Here is a 14,504-nt window from a genome sequence, read left to right as displayed (position 1 = left end):
GGCAGATGGCAAACAAATATTATGAAGCAATCTTTACAAAATCTGCAGTGTGTCACAAATATACAAAATGGCAGAGTTTGAGAAAGAGAATCATAACAGGCCATATGTTGTTTAGGATTTTTATCTGAAGCCACATGCAATCTGAATGGGAAACCTAGAAGAGTGGTATAAAGGCCCCAGAGAGAAGCAGCACCTTGGGAAGGGGTGATCAGAACGGCTCAGTGTATAAACAGCAGAAACTGGGGAATCGGCAACACCTACTGCAGCAACAGGAGCTCAGGAGGGCTTCCCACAAAGAGTGACAGAAAGTGAAGGCAATATATTATGTGTCATTTGTCACACTCCTTCTGTGCCAGGTGGGAATCAAATAGAACTACAGTAACAGCAGGAAAGAAATGGAAACATGGTTGTAAAGGTTAGAAAGACATCAGCAGGAAATTACCAGAAAAGATGTCAAGTTTAGAGCAGTTCTCAGGGATGGAGTGTACTGATCCAGGCAGGATGGCAGGCCACAGTTCCTGGGGTCACACCTTTATATCCACGAGCTTGCCTCCTTACCACCGCCTCCCCGCTCCCCAGTATTCCAATGCTTCCCTGTTTGTTTCTTTCTCCTTCTTGCAAAACCAAGTGCCTACTATGTGCAAGTGTGATATCTAGGCACAGGGAAGGTGAAAAGCAAAAACCAAGCAGAGCCCATGTCATATCACACACACACACACACACACTCACACACACACTCACACTCATACACACACACACACACTCACACGCACACTCACACTCATACACACACACACACACACACTCACTCCTTGAGTGATGGTACACATGGATCATATTTGGGAAAGCGCATTGTGGGAAGAAAGAACAACTGACACAGTGGAAGACTATGGAAGAGAAAGTGGAAGAGAAGACTGTAAGGAGGGAAAGAAGGAGTCTGAGAAGTGGTGATGAGGAGGGTCTGGGTGGAGTGTGGCTGGAACATTTGAAGGAGCTGCCCCTCACTCACTCGTGAGAAGATGAAAGCCACAGGACTTTCTGATTGTAAGATCTCATCTTCCAGGAGGATCACTCTGGCTTCGTGCACAAGACAAAGGCTAGGAAAGGGACCTAGGAGACTGCTATCCTACTCCAGTTGGGGTGATGGTGGCTTAACAAGCTACAGATACTCTGAGTTTTATCATTGCCCCCACACACACCTTAAAAACTCAAGTTTCACTGTGCAGCCCAAGCGGGATTGACTCATGGCTCAAGCAATCTTCTGAGCACACCCTGCTGAGTTGCTGAGACACAGTGTGCACCACTGCACCTACCCAGGCTGAGCTTCTGAGAGCACACTACAAGTTGGCTCTATGTGAAGACAGGTTCAGTGGCCTTGCTCTTCAAATTTCCTCAAATTTGCACAATTAACTTTTATGTGTTCAATATTTTTCAGACTCAGTGTACTTTTATCATGAATTATAATCTATCTAGTTTGCTTATAAATAATGGCCTTTCTATATATAATAATTTAAAAAAATTAAACTTCTTTTGGACTTGAACTTTTCCAAGATGCAAAAAGGGGCTCCCTTGACTATCTGTGCTGCTCAGACACAAAGAGCCTCCTACAGGTTCCGCTCCAACACTCAACATTTTCTACACTGAAATCTTACAACTTCCATAATTGTAGTTTGCCTATAAAAGCTCATAGTATGACCAACTTAAGATAAAGACAAGATATGTTTATTTAAAGGTTCCTAGGCAAGGAGGTTAAAGCATGGCTTAGCAGTCTAGAGGACTCATTGCTCCGGCAGAGGAGCCGGGTTCAGTGCCAGCACCCACACGGAGGCGCACCTCCATCTGTAACTCTGGCTCCAGAGCCTGGGCTGTATCTTCTGGTCTCTATGGGCATGAGTGTAATGTACATAGACACATGTAGGCAAATTTAAGAAAAAAGATTCCCATCTAGATCACAAAATAAACTTGCCAAAACTCTCAAAACAACTGGGAATACTAATTCAATAAGAAGTGGATACAAAACCTTCAGGGGTAGGAGGATAGGGAGATGGCTCAGTGGTTAAGAACACTCGCTACCTTCCAGAGGATCTAAGTTCAGCTCTCAGCGTCTTCAATGGGCTGATTACAACTGTCTATAACTCAAGCTCCCAAGGGTTTGATGTCCTCTCCTGGCCTCCATGGGCACTATACTCAAATGCATAATACATAAATAAACTTTTTCAAAAATTAAATAGTTGGGACTAAGGAAAGACACATTTATATTCTAACCATGTTTTCTAAGTCAAATTGTGATTCATAGTTTGACAAGGATGAAGATGCGGGTGGCTTTGGGCCTAAATATATGGAGGTAGTATCATGGAGACGTGGAAGTGCAAGGAGCTCTGAGCACAAAGCAGCATTTGTCTAGATGGCCTTCCAGCTCATCTTTCAAGTTGCCCATGAGACTTCCCTGTCCCACAACATCGGGCTAATAGTTACTAGTCTCAAGAAAAATACAGGGAGCAGTGTGCATGTAATAGGCACACACAGGAAATGCATCTGCAGGCACGGTTGATGTTTATCACCTGGTGTGTTGGAGTGCTCATTAATCTGCTAATGAAACTGAGACTCAGCAGGGATCTCTGGGCCTTCATAAGTGCCAAGCTCCCATAGCACATGTTAGGCCTACACACACACAACATACAGGATTTTTTATGGTTATGGAATTTAGCCTCATATCAGAAATGCTCTCACATCTGAGAAAAGACAAAGTATTCAATAATTGGCATGAAATCAACTATCCATATAAAAAGTAAAACTGGACTCCATCTGACTGTCTCCACCAACACATGCTGAAGACAATAAGCGTAAAGTCAACTCTTTCTAATCTTGGTCATAAAAAAAAAAAAACTCATGCTTTTTATTCTAAAAAACTGATGATATATACAAATATGCATATTTAATAAATAGCATGCATGCGCACAACCCTACTAAAGCAGAAAGAAAAAGCAATGCAAGTAAATGTTTTTCGGCACCCTGGAATGGGGAAGATCTTTTTAAGCATGACAAATTCAGAAATAAAAGGAAATATGATAAGTAAAACTTTAACCTTCTGTATGAAAAGAGAGAAAGAGAAAACACAAAACAACAAACTGGACAAAAAACCTTGTAAATACAGTGGGCCAATACTCTTAGTTGGGAAAGCCCTGAAATCAAGTAGAAAGAAGGCAGCCCAAGAGACACATGGTCAAAGGTGACAGAAAATAGTCCAGACAGTCAATGCAGATGAAAAGAAACCACCACTCTTCCAAAATATATAAGGAGAAAGGCAGTAGCTTCCCACCCACAGCATTAACAGGAGAGAAATGTGCTCAGCACTAGAGACCTGGTGAGGGTGGAGAGAGAGGGCTTTCTGACAGGCTGTGAATGACGCCGGTCTGCAGGAAGCTCATGGATGGCCACCAGTGTGTTTCAAATGCCTAGAAATCCAAATTATACACCGACTTCCTCAATGTGAAACAATCTGAGTCACAATGTTGACTTCTGATTTTTTACTGGTTTTAAAGAAGCTGAAGTATCACTAGGCAGTGGTGGCGTACACGTTTAATCCCAGCACTTGAGAGGCAAAGGCAGTCAGATCTTTGTGGGTTCAAGGCCAGCCTGGTCTACAAAGTGAGTTCTAGGACAGAAAAATCCTATCTCAAAAAAAAAAAAAAATTCTGGGGGGCTGAAGAGATGTCTCAGCAGTTAATCGCACTGTCTGGTCTTCCATGGGGCCTAAGTTCAATTCCCAGCACTCTATGGTGGCTTGTAACTGCCTATAATGAAACTTGATACCATCCTTTGGCGTGCAGATGTATATATAGACAATACTCAAATACATAAAATATATAAATAAAAAAGCTGGTAAAAAGGTACATGTCCATCTAGTATATTAAATAATTTAAACAACAGCCAAAGGCTGAAGTTGACATGGGCACACTAACGCCTGCAAGAAGTCTAATGTAGTACGCCAAGGAGGGCAAGACAGGCTACAGCAGCACAGTGTATAAGGAACTCACGACATTACTGACAGCAAATGAGCGTATGAGAACTTTTTGCTTTGTTCCTAAACTACTTAAAATTTGTAACAATATACCATTACATAAAAAAACAGCCTAACAAACAAACAATCAAAAACCCAGTAGGTATTAATAAGTACTTTTGGGTTAGCAAGCTAGCTCAGTGGGTTGCAGCATTTGCCATCAAGTCTGAGGACTGAATTTGATCCCTGGAACCCACACGATAGACAGCAGAAGGAGAGAACTGATTCCTGCAAGTTGTCCTCTGACCTACACACACACACACACACACACACACACACACACACACACTGAAAATTTAAAGTAAATTAACTAAATAATGCTCATTTGTGCTCTAGTTATGTGGGAGAAGAACCTGTAAGGGTAATAAGAAAAAAGAGGCTGAGGACCACAGCCCCTGTGTGGAATTTGGCCCAGAGGGCCCTCCCTCCTATCCCATGCTGCCTAACTCCCTTGGAAATACCAGGCCAGAAAGCAAAACCAGAGAGAACACAGCAACTGTACAACTCTTCCCTCTCATATGTGTGGCAACTTGAATTGAGCCCAACATATCCATCATAACCGAATACATCCAAGGTATCCTAAAGCTCAGGACAGTATCTGCTTAGCTGTAATTCATGACCTTTCACAAGTTTTATATGAATACAGACACACAGACAGTGGTTTTGCTCCAGAGCTAGTGCTAACATGTGAACAAAGGACATGACTGGCCCAGTGAGGGAGGCAACAGCAACTGGCAGCGAGCGGCAGGTCCAGCCACTCTGAGAACAGTGCTGAGAAACAGCCCAGGAGAGCTGGCCCAGGCAATCTGTCAGTCAGCAACCTCTTCCAGCTCCCAAGCCCTAGCTCTTCTACTCTATCTATGGAAAGCTGCAGCTTTGAGATCTGCACTGTCTCTTGCTGCTCTATAATTATCACACCATCTCTCCAATGTGAGGAGTCAGGGTTGGATACATGCTGCAGTGTTAAATGGTCCTTTCATAAAGTTTTATTTATTTGAGGGTTACTCATCCACAAACCACCAAAATGCCTCAGACTTCCCAGCAAATTGGCCTACAAACCAAATCTTCACTATTCCTTGCATATTGGTTCCACTTGGTGGTTCAGATTTTTGGGTCAGACAATCAAGCTACTCAAAACAGTCATGAGAAAAGCCAGCCTAGGGTTATGCTAAGCCAGCCACCAACAACCAATGGCTGTCATTATTTTTGTCTCTCTGTGTATATTTTGTTGCTGTTGCTATTTTACCTAGAGCGGGTCCAAAGTTGGATGTTAGAGCAATGACTACAGTCCTAGCACTTGGCAGAAAGAGGGGATAGGGAAAGGAGGAAGGGCAGAAGGACGGAGGCGGGGAGAGAGGGAGAAAAGCCTGATAACAGTATAGCAGGTCTGCACACAGCCAGACACAGCAATGCTATCCTTGATGGAGAACACACAAGAACATGGCATCAAAGAACAAAACCTTGAAGTCTGAACAATTTTTCTGCTTATCCTTTAGAGACTTCCATATTCTTACAAAGACTGTGTGTGCTGTTTTTGATTCTGGGCTCTGTCACTGCCTAGCAATCACTGTGAGCAATCATTTCACATCTTCGAGTTCCAGTTTCCTCAAAGGTCTAATTTTCCTACTTTGCAGAGTCACTGCAAAATTCATTAATCTGCAGCAAGAATCTACAGAAAGAATCTAGTACACTGGCTGGCTCAGAGAACACCATCGGTAACAGGACAATTAGTACTATTATTACGAATGCTGAACCAGGAAGCTAGTGGAGCAGCAGTGACAGTACAAAGTTAGGCCTGTGGGGGCAAGCCTGATGATCTGAGTTTGATCCCTGGAACCCAGTGTGGAAGGAGAGAACTGACACCAAAATGTTGTCCTCTGACTCCCACAATTGCCTGAGTGGGGCATGGGGGCACATAAGTACATGCACACATGCAGAGAGAGAGATTAAAATAATGGAAAAGTAAACTTCTCCTTGCCATGCTTAAAGAAAGCCAGTCAGGATGCACTTGAACTGGGTGACTGAGAACAGCCCAGCACAGTGGTCACAGCAGTTGAGAAAGCAAGCTCTGGAGTCCACTCCAGCGCCTCATGTGCATGCATCTGAGCAAGCTGCTCAGTTCTCAGAGATGCCCTTCCTTAGGCTGAAGCAGCAACAACAGTTCTGCAAAGCACCTCCTGGAAATCTTGTAAAGGCTAAAGAAAATGGACTAACTCATCCAACAGCAGTATGAACACCAACACTTACTCTCAGACTATCCCAGAAACCCCAACTCCCTGTAACTACTGAAAGAAGTATAAACAGATGGCGCGCGTGCGCGCACACACACACACACCTCAATAGCATGGAGATTCTAGTGCCATTAATAAAATAGTAATTAATAGCCCTATTCACTGTAGCTTTAAAAAGCAAGTTTAGCTTACTGAACACTATTCCAACAATAGAGACACGCATAAACTGAAAAGTATACTGATTCATCTCCAGTGCCCCAGGGCCCAGGTGCACCTCTCAGGGCAGAAAGCACTGCAATGGGCCCTCTGTGGATCCTGCCCCCTGTAAACAGATGAGGTGGGTAAGGAGGGCTAGACTTGATGAGATGGGATTATCCCATATACGTTCTCCATTCAAAAATCAATCCTGATCTCTTTCCATATCAACATATGGACTCCAAACTTGTTCATTTTAGATGCTGCTATGTCCTTCAAATTAAGGACACATTACTATTTACTGGTCCACATACAGAGGCATTTTGCTTACATTTAGTTTCTTACTACCCAAAAATAATCCTACCATGCAAAACTTCAACAAGGCTGCTCAACAAGTGAATTACACTTCATCAAGGGTGTTCAGCGTTTCTGTTGGACAGTTCTCTGAGAGATCTGCAGAATCAAAAGTGCCACACTAAGTGACAAGGATAAGGCGCTGCACTGCCATTGTGCACAGCTTACCTGTCACTAAGTGACAAGGACATGGCACTGCACTGTCATTATTATTGTACACTCTACCAGTAATCATCTTTAAAATAGGAACAAAAGCACTGTCACGTGGGAAAAAAAATCACGATTATTTCCCTGTTGGAAAGTGGACCACATTTTCATGTGTGAACGTGTGTGGTGTGTATCTATGTGTGCAAGCATGCATAGGCATGTTCCTATGTGTGAGTGTGGTGTGCATACCTCAGCATGTGTACGGAGGACCCCAGCCTCAGCTATCAGTCATCACCTTCTATCTTGTTTGAGTCAGGGTCATTTAGTTGTTTGCTGTCTACATGAGGCTACCTGACCCCACAAGGGTCTGGACTCAACTGTCTCCGTGTCATATCTTACCACGGGAGCACTGGGTTACAAACGTGCACTGCTATGCTCAGCTTCTGCACAGGCTCTGGGAACTGAAACTTGTGTTCTTGAAATGGCACAGCAAGCATTTTCTCCACTGAGCAGTCACCTCAGCCCATGGCCTCGTTTTCAAAAAGGGCAAGACTACAATTTCAGACCTTGACTTCACCCTTCTCAATACCTGAAGCCTATGCTACTTCTAAAGCAGCACCAAGACTCCTCCTGCAATGACCTGGCCTGTGTCAAAACCAGTTTTCATGGACATCCTAGCCCTGTCCATAAAAACCAGTTCAATGGAGAGCAGAAGATTCATGATAGAAGTGCCCCTGTCATCTAGCATGGGGGCAGCCAAACCACACTGAAAGAGACTCATTCCACACACTGCTCAAGAGAGCTTTACTCTGCTGCGATGTCCTAAAGCACTAAAGGATTAAAACCTCTTAATCAACGATCGTTGGTCTACAGGTAGTTTACACGGTTCATTTTGCCCTGTACTATTACAACAATGAGAAGAGCAGAGAAAGGTCATGTTGGTAATTAAAGCTATATTGTAGAGATATGCACACCCACGATATGATTAAATAAGAAAATATTACTCGGTTCAGTATCATCATTAAACTTGCATTAATTTATAAATATTTAAATGTGCCATATGATGATCATAAATAACCTGTTTTTGTCATTTCTGAAAGTAATGCAACCCATAAAGCATGTGAAATATCACTGCAGAGAGAAAGGACCAGGGAGTACACAAGCCAGACTCACATTCAAACGCTGTCGTTGTTGCTTCAGGCAGAACCTGGCCTATCACATCCTAAACAAAGAAAGAATAAAGAAGCACAATTAGCCATCTTCTTTATTGCCAACATGTGGCAAGTCCAACAGCAAATAGGGGAACTTGGGAAGGATTCCTGAAATGCTGGCATAAACCACAGAAACATGAGCGCACAATCACACTTAGCCCAGAAAGTTTAAATCTCTATTCCAAGGGAAAAAAAGGATTAGAAAACCTTCATACTGTATTAAAGACAATATTTTATTCTCAATTCAACAGCATACATCACTACACTATTATACGCACGGGCACACACACACACACACACAGAGTTTCGTGTTCTAAAGGCTGGGAGGTGGAGTGAGGGACTTAGGTTTGGGTCTTTACAATTAGATGTACAATGTGGGAAAAATATTTACCTGACTACTCTGAGCCTCATTCTGATCATTTTCAAAACATGGATCCAGTGACACTAAAAGGGTAACTCGAAAGCCTAAGACCTGGCACGCTGTAGACACTCAGTAAATGTGGTTCCTGCTGTGTAAAGAGCATGGTAACTTGTTCTCATAGCAGTGATTTTAGCAGACAAGCTTCTATGATAATAGGCAGTTAAGGATGATGATAAAACAGTTCTGATCAGCCTTTACTCCTAAGCAATGGAAACGTATTTAATGATGCTGGGATATAAGCTGATTTGGGGTGAAGGGCCCTGGAAGGTGTATATAATCTAATATCAATATGTAAGTGAGCCTCTAATGTTGAAAACACTAAAAAAATTAGTCTTCAGGGGCAGCTGATGGGAAGAGGCCCAGAAAAACCTAAGTTCTGGGAGAAGAGTCCTCCATCGTGTCCAATCCCAGGGCAAAAGAGCCTTGCAGACCTCTTTCCTCTCTAGGAGCAGGCCAGGCTGTGCCAGAACTGGCACCAGGCAGCAAGCTGACAAAGCCGACTGGCAGTGTTTCTCAGCAGGGAGCCCACAGCCCTTCCAAAGCAAGGCACTTACAGAGTGAAGGCTGTGACTTCCTTCTAAAGGCAATTCTTCAGAGTGTTTGCTGCAGTGCCAATTTGCATAATCGTCTTGGTGCTGCTTCTTTTTTTCTTTCAAAAAATAAATCCATGCATAAGAAATTTGATGGGGGAGAACAACTATCCTGGGGAGCCCTTACACGTCAGACAGAAAGAGCGGACTTTTTCTCTGATTCTAGTTTTAGCAGAATCTTATCTACTTTGTGAGGAAGCTAAGAAACAAAATTTTAGAGTTACAAATTTCTTTCTATACATTCATAGGTAGCACATATTTCTTAACAGGGAGCTAGATGTATAAATTGACTACAGAATTAGGTATACAGGCAATCCAGAGGAAAGCCTGAACTTAACCAGAGGATTAGGACTGTATCCCCAGCCTCTCTATTGGTCATTTTTAAGCAGGGTACATTTAATGATAAATGGTAAGATCCCAGTTTCCTTTAAGAGCTTGTTTTGTACTTGTTTCCAAGGGAATTTCTGCTATTCTCAAAAACATAAATTTCTTTAACCGAAAAATGTTTTCAAAAGAAAATTTAAACTGACACATCTTGATGGTGATTATTTCTTGATTTTTTTTCTTCCTCTCAGTAAGACAGAAAAATCCATAACAGTAGAGTAATAAACCGGTCTCTAAAGCATGCCAGGAGCTTTGTAAGTCTGCGCAGGTCAAGACTTGGCTCTTGACTTCAGCAAGCTTGCAATTTGGTCTCTGAGATAAGATGGGCACCTGGAAGCACTTCAAGTAACAAAAAGAGCCAAATACAAGATATCAGTAGCAAGCAGTGCTCGCTGTGATTGCTAACAGTGCCTGTCAACTGGATAGGAATGAGAATCACTTATGAGACAAACCTCTGGATATGACTGTAAGGGCACTTCTATACTGTGTTAACTGAGGCAGAAGGCACACCTTAAAGATGGGTGGCACCACTCCATGGACATGAGCTGAGCAGCCTTCATATTCTATGCTTCCTGACTGCAGACACAATGTGACCAACTGCCTCAACTCAACCTTCAAACTGTGAGTGACAATAAAACCTTTCTTCCCTAAGTGGCTTTTGTTAGGAATCTTGTCACAACAAGGAACATCCAGAAGGAAGAGTCACTGGTTCAGTTTGGATAGAAATGTCACTAATTAGGAACAACCAGAAGTGGGACTTCAAGATAAGATGCAAAGAGAAAGAGAAGGCTGTCTATTCTCTACCTCACACTAATCAATCCAACCCGATTCACAGTCCTAGAACTGGAGATTGTCTCCAAGGATGAGGAGAAAGGAGACTGAAGGAATACAGAGAGCCCAGGGTCTGCGCACTTGCTTTTGGCTTCCTTCATACTACATTTAGGTCCTGGAGATACAAAACACAAGCAAGCCCAGAAGGGACAAAATTAGTGGCCTGCACAGGGTCTCCAGCCATTTGGAGAAGGAGCAACTGGAATCTTCAACTCTGACTCTGGTCTCAGATACTCAATCCCTCTGACTCAGTGACTGAATCCTCTCTGGCTTCTGTGTTAGGTAAAACAACTAGCTCCATGGCTCTACGAGGCCCCTCCCCTTCCAGAGCAACTTACACTTTGCTTCCTCTTCCAAAAACAGGGAAGTGTGAGAGAGGGCTCAGGTCAGATGAAGGACTCATCCAACTTCCACAGACTTAAAGCTCAAGGTTCCAAGCCAGAGATGCTAATTTCTTTAGGGTTTTATTCTTGATGGAAAAAATGAAGTGACATGGGATAACAGATGACAAGGACCATAGGTGGCACCCTGCCAAACTTGCCATGAGACAGCACCAAGACAGAACCAGTTCTAAGTTCTTTTCCAGTTCCTCACAGCAAATGTGCTCCAGCTGCTCTTAAGAGCAAAATGTCCCGACACCCGGTTTTGAGCCCTAGTGATGAGTAGTGTGATGCTTCCTGGAGGCCACAGGCTGGAGATCTCTCAGGGGTGCCCAGAAGGCCAGGTCCTGTCCCTGACATTATATGGCAACATTTATAGAGCATTTTCTATGTGATTAATCTTCACAAGTCTTGGTGCAGGTGTCCCTGATTAGAAATAAGGAAACTGAGGCTCAGGGAGATAGTGACTTGCCAAGGTAGTGGCACACCTGGCAATAAAGTTCAAACTGCCTAAGAACCTAGTGCTCACCCAGCTTTCAAGACATGAAGGCAGGAGGATGAGGAGTCCCAGGTTTCCTTCATAAAATAGGTAACCTGAGATCAGACTGAGCAACACGACAGACACCCTGTCTCAAGAAAAGAAGCTAATGGTCTGCACAGCTTAAAACTGCACATATCTGGTTTTTAAAAGACATGTTCTTTCAATTTTTTCCTTTATTACATATGCAATGTGTGTAAACAGTAATCACGAATGCGTACATGCTGTGGCCACGTGTGTGGAAATCAGAAGACAACACTGAGGAGTTGGTTCTACCTAGGTTCCATGGACTGATCCCAGGTTTAGGCTCATACAGTAAGCACTCACTGGCTCCTCCTCAAATCTCAGGTCCTATGAGGCAACAGAAACAGAGCTCTTTTTCTCCTCCAGATGTTTACATTCTAGAATAGACAGACAAGTCATCCTGAATGCATGCTTTGCCACAGGGATGGACATAGGAATACCATGGCAGCCACCTGGCAAACATTACCACAGGGAGAGTGAGGCTTGGCATGGAAGGATGGGTGAGAGCTGGCCAGACAAAGAAACAGGCAAAGTGAAGGCACAGCCTGGGCACCTGGGAGAACTGACAGTAACTCTGTATACCTGGGACACAGGATGCTCAAGAGTGTGTGGCAAGAGAGGACACAGGTGCCCAGTCAGTCAAGATGGGCCTGAAGACAGCAATGAGAACTGTGTGGCCTTGTGAGGAAAGGAAATCAGCCATGTGCATGCTGTGACGAGCACCGGCTGCAGAGCAGGGATGTCATTCTGTGTCACAGACTGGAGGCTGCCAGCTCACTAAGGTGCCACGTGCTTGGCTTAGACTCATGCATGGCCTTGGTGTTACTGGCATCTACCTTTCAAAATCAAATTATAGATACCACATCTTTTTTTATCAACCCAGTACAGTGTTCTCTTACAGTTCCTGGGAATCAGACTGCACATCTGCCTGTTAAAACATTCTTCCTGGTGCACCAAATTCTGCTACTGAGTTACTCTGTACATACAGTAATATACTTCACCCTGTTAATGTCAACTGACTAGAAAGATGCACCTGGACTGCAGAATATGGGGAAACTATAGGAATCAAAAGTAAGTTTGGGGGGCCAGGGAGAGGGCTCAGCTGGCCAAGTGTTTACCATGCACACAAGGACCTGAGACTGATCCCTAGACCCATGTTAAAAAAAAAAAAAAACAACTAGGAAGTGGGGCATGGTGGCATGGATGCTTGTAATCTTAACACTGGGGATGCTGAAACGGGTGAATGCCCAGAACTTGCTGGCCAGCCAACCCTGCCTCAAAACAACAAGGTGGACGGCACCTGAGCATACCTGAGGTTGATCTCTGATCTCCACATGTATGCACACACATGTAAGCACATATTAAGTAAGGAAGCTAGAGTTTAGGCATTGACTCTCAACCTCAGAAGCAAGTCCTGGGAAGGTCTTACTCTCTATTCAGGACACACACACAAACACACACACACACTGCTTTATAATATATATTATATATGGATTCAAGGGCCGGCCTACATTAACCTTCATAATTTTGTGTAAAATATATTCTAAGCATCCCAAGGCAACGCACTGTTGATTCTAAGATGTAAAATTGCCCTGCACAGTCAACATCTCTGAAATTGAGCTGTGTTTGTTCACGGGATGGTGTGCTGCAGTTTTAACAGGCAGCATTCTTTCCATATTGATAGTTAAGTTTAGTCTTTCAATCAATGGCATCTAAGGTTTGCTTAATCATTGTAAACGAAGGTTGCCCTCGTTCCCCTTTCCCAGGAGGTCACAAGTTCAGGAAATCAGCAGTGGCAGGGCTAGAATGAGAGCAAGGGTACTTTCCAAATACTTGAGAAAAAAAAAGGAACTGTTTTAAAACTCACTATATCCCAGTTGTTTGCACTGGTGTGTAAGTCCCTGGCCAGACTGTGAGCTTCCTGAGGGCAGGGGTTCAGTTGGATACATCTATTTCCCCAGGGCCCCGAGCCAGTATTCAGTGAATGCAATTAATCAAGACTGTGGTTAAAACAAGTAAGTTGACCCCACCAGAGGTCAGCTCAGGCCACCAATGATCCAGATCCATAATCCCCAACACTGGGATTTGGCCACGAAAATTCCCACTCACCAGCACATCCCTGAAGAGTAACTGTGGCCCGGAGTGCACGGTCCAGTCCACCGCACCACTATTTGGAATCTTGATCCGAATCACCAGCACCTGGTTCTCCATGGCACGGAAGGGGCCAAGGGCCAGCCACAGCATTACAGGTTAAAGGGTCTCACATCCTGGGGCAAGGGGTCCCAACTGGCCCCTACTTAGGAGGAGCCCCAAGAAGTGACAAGAGGAACGATAAACTGAAGGCAAGCGATAAACAGGGAGCAGGAAGGTGGGGAGAAGTGAAGAGGGGCGATCAGAGGGAGCTTGCAGGCCCTGAACCAGGCCCAGGTCGTGTGGAGTGTCTCTGGAGGAGGATGCACTGGGGAAGGGGTACGGGCCAAGAGGAATTAGTAGAGAGCGGAAGGTCCTGGAGTTACAAAAGTGGACAAAACAGAACCTACAAGCATTTTGTAGTCCTTGTAGGTAAGAAGAGACAGCAGAGTAACGGCCTAGTTTAAGGCAGGTACAGCGGCCAGGGTCCTGCAGTCCTGAGTAGCTCGGTGGGCAAGGGAAGGTGGCCGGGCGCCGTGAGCTGGGTCGGGGCTGTTTCGGAGGTGCACCGGTGCCTCCTGCCCTCCTCCGGGCAGGGCGGGGCCAGGGCCGAGGAGTCAGGGGACCGGTCCCGGGCCGCAGCCGGAACCGGAGGGCGCGGTGCGTGCGAGATCGGCCGACTGAGGCCCGCGTCTCGGCGGTGGAGGTGGCGCCGAGAGGAGGAGGAGGAAGGCGGCCGCTAGACCGCTGTTACTCCGGAACCAAAACGCGATGGCGCCGGAACCCGGGGAGCTGACAAGTGGGACCCGCCTCCTGGGGCGCCATGTTGGAAAAGGGCAGCTCGGGGCGGAGCGGGAATCTCGTGCTAGGACTGGCTGACTGCCACCTCTCCCGGTAGAGGTGAAGGCACTTGGAAAACCCAGGAAGACACTGATCTGCGGTTGTGGATTGTCAGTAAAACAATTTAAGGTTTAATCTTGCGTACGTGGCTTCAGAAAAGACGGCGAA

The 14,504-nt window shown here is 44.8% G+C and overlaps 1 protein-coding gene across 9 annotated transcripts in view; it reads right to left on the bottom strand.

The window, feature by feature from the left end:
* Map2k5 (mitogen-activated protein kinase kinase 5) overlaps positions 1–14,303 on the bottom strand; it is a 221,215-nt gene extending 206,912 nt beyond the window's left edge. For 5 of the 9 annotated variants that reach the window (XM_052188076.1, XM_052188080.1, XM_052188078.1 and 2 more), the window contains exons 1-2: positions 13,476–14,299; positions 8,161–8,209 (exon numbers count right to left, since the gene is read on the bottom strand). In XM_052188076.1, coding sequence (XP_052044036.1) covers positions 8,161–8,209; positions 13,476–13,610 — 184 coding nt within the window. In that variant the 5' untranslated portion in view covers positions 13,611–14,299. Of the gene's footprint in view, positions 1–8,160; positions 8,210–13,475 lie in introns of all 9 variants that reach the window. The other 4 variants (XR_007978789.1, XM_052188077.1, XM_052188084.1 and 1 more) reach the window with 4 other exon arrangements.
* Between the last annotated feature and the right edge of the window lie 201 nt (positions 14,304–14,504).

Source organism: Apodemus sylvaticus, chromosome 7 (assembly GCF_947179515.1).
Source record: "Apodemus sylvaticus chromosome 7, mApoSyl1.1, whole genome shotgun sequence".
NCBI classification, from domain to species: domain Eukaryota; kingdom Metazoa; phylum Chordata; class Mammalia; order Rodentia; family Muridae; genus Apodemus; species Apodemus sylvaticus.
Note: the sequence above shows the minus strand (reverse complement) of the source record. Positions and strands in the feature narration are given on the sequence as shown.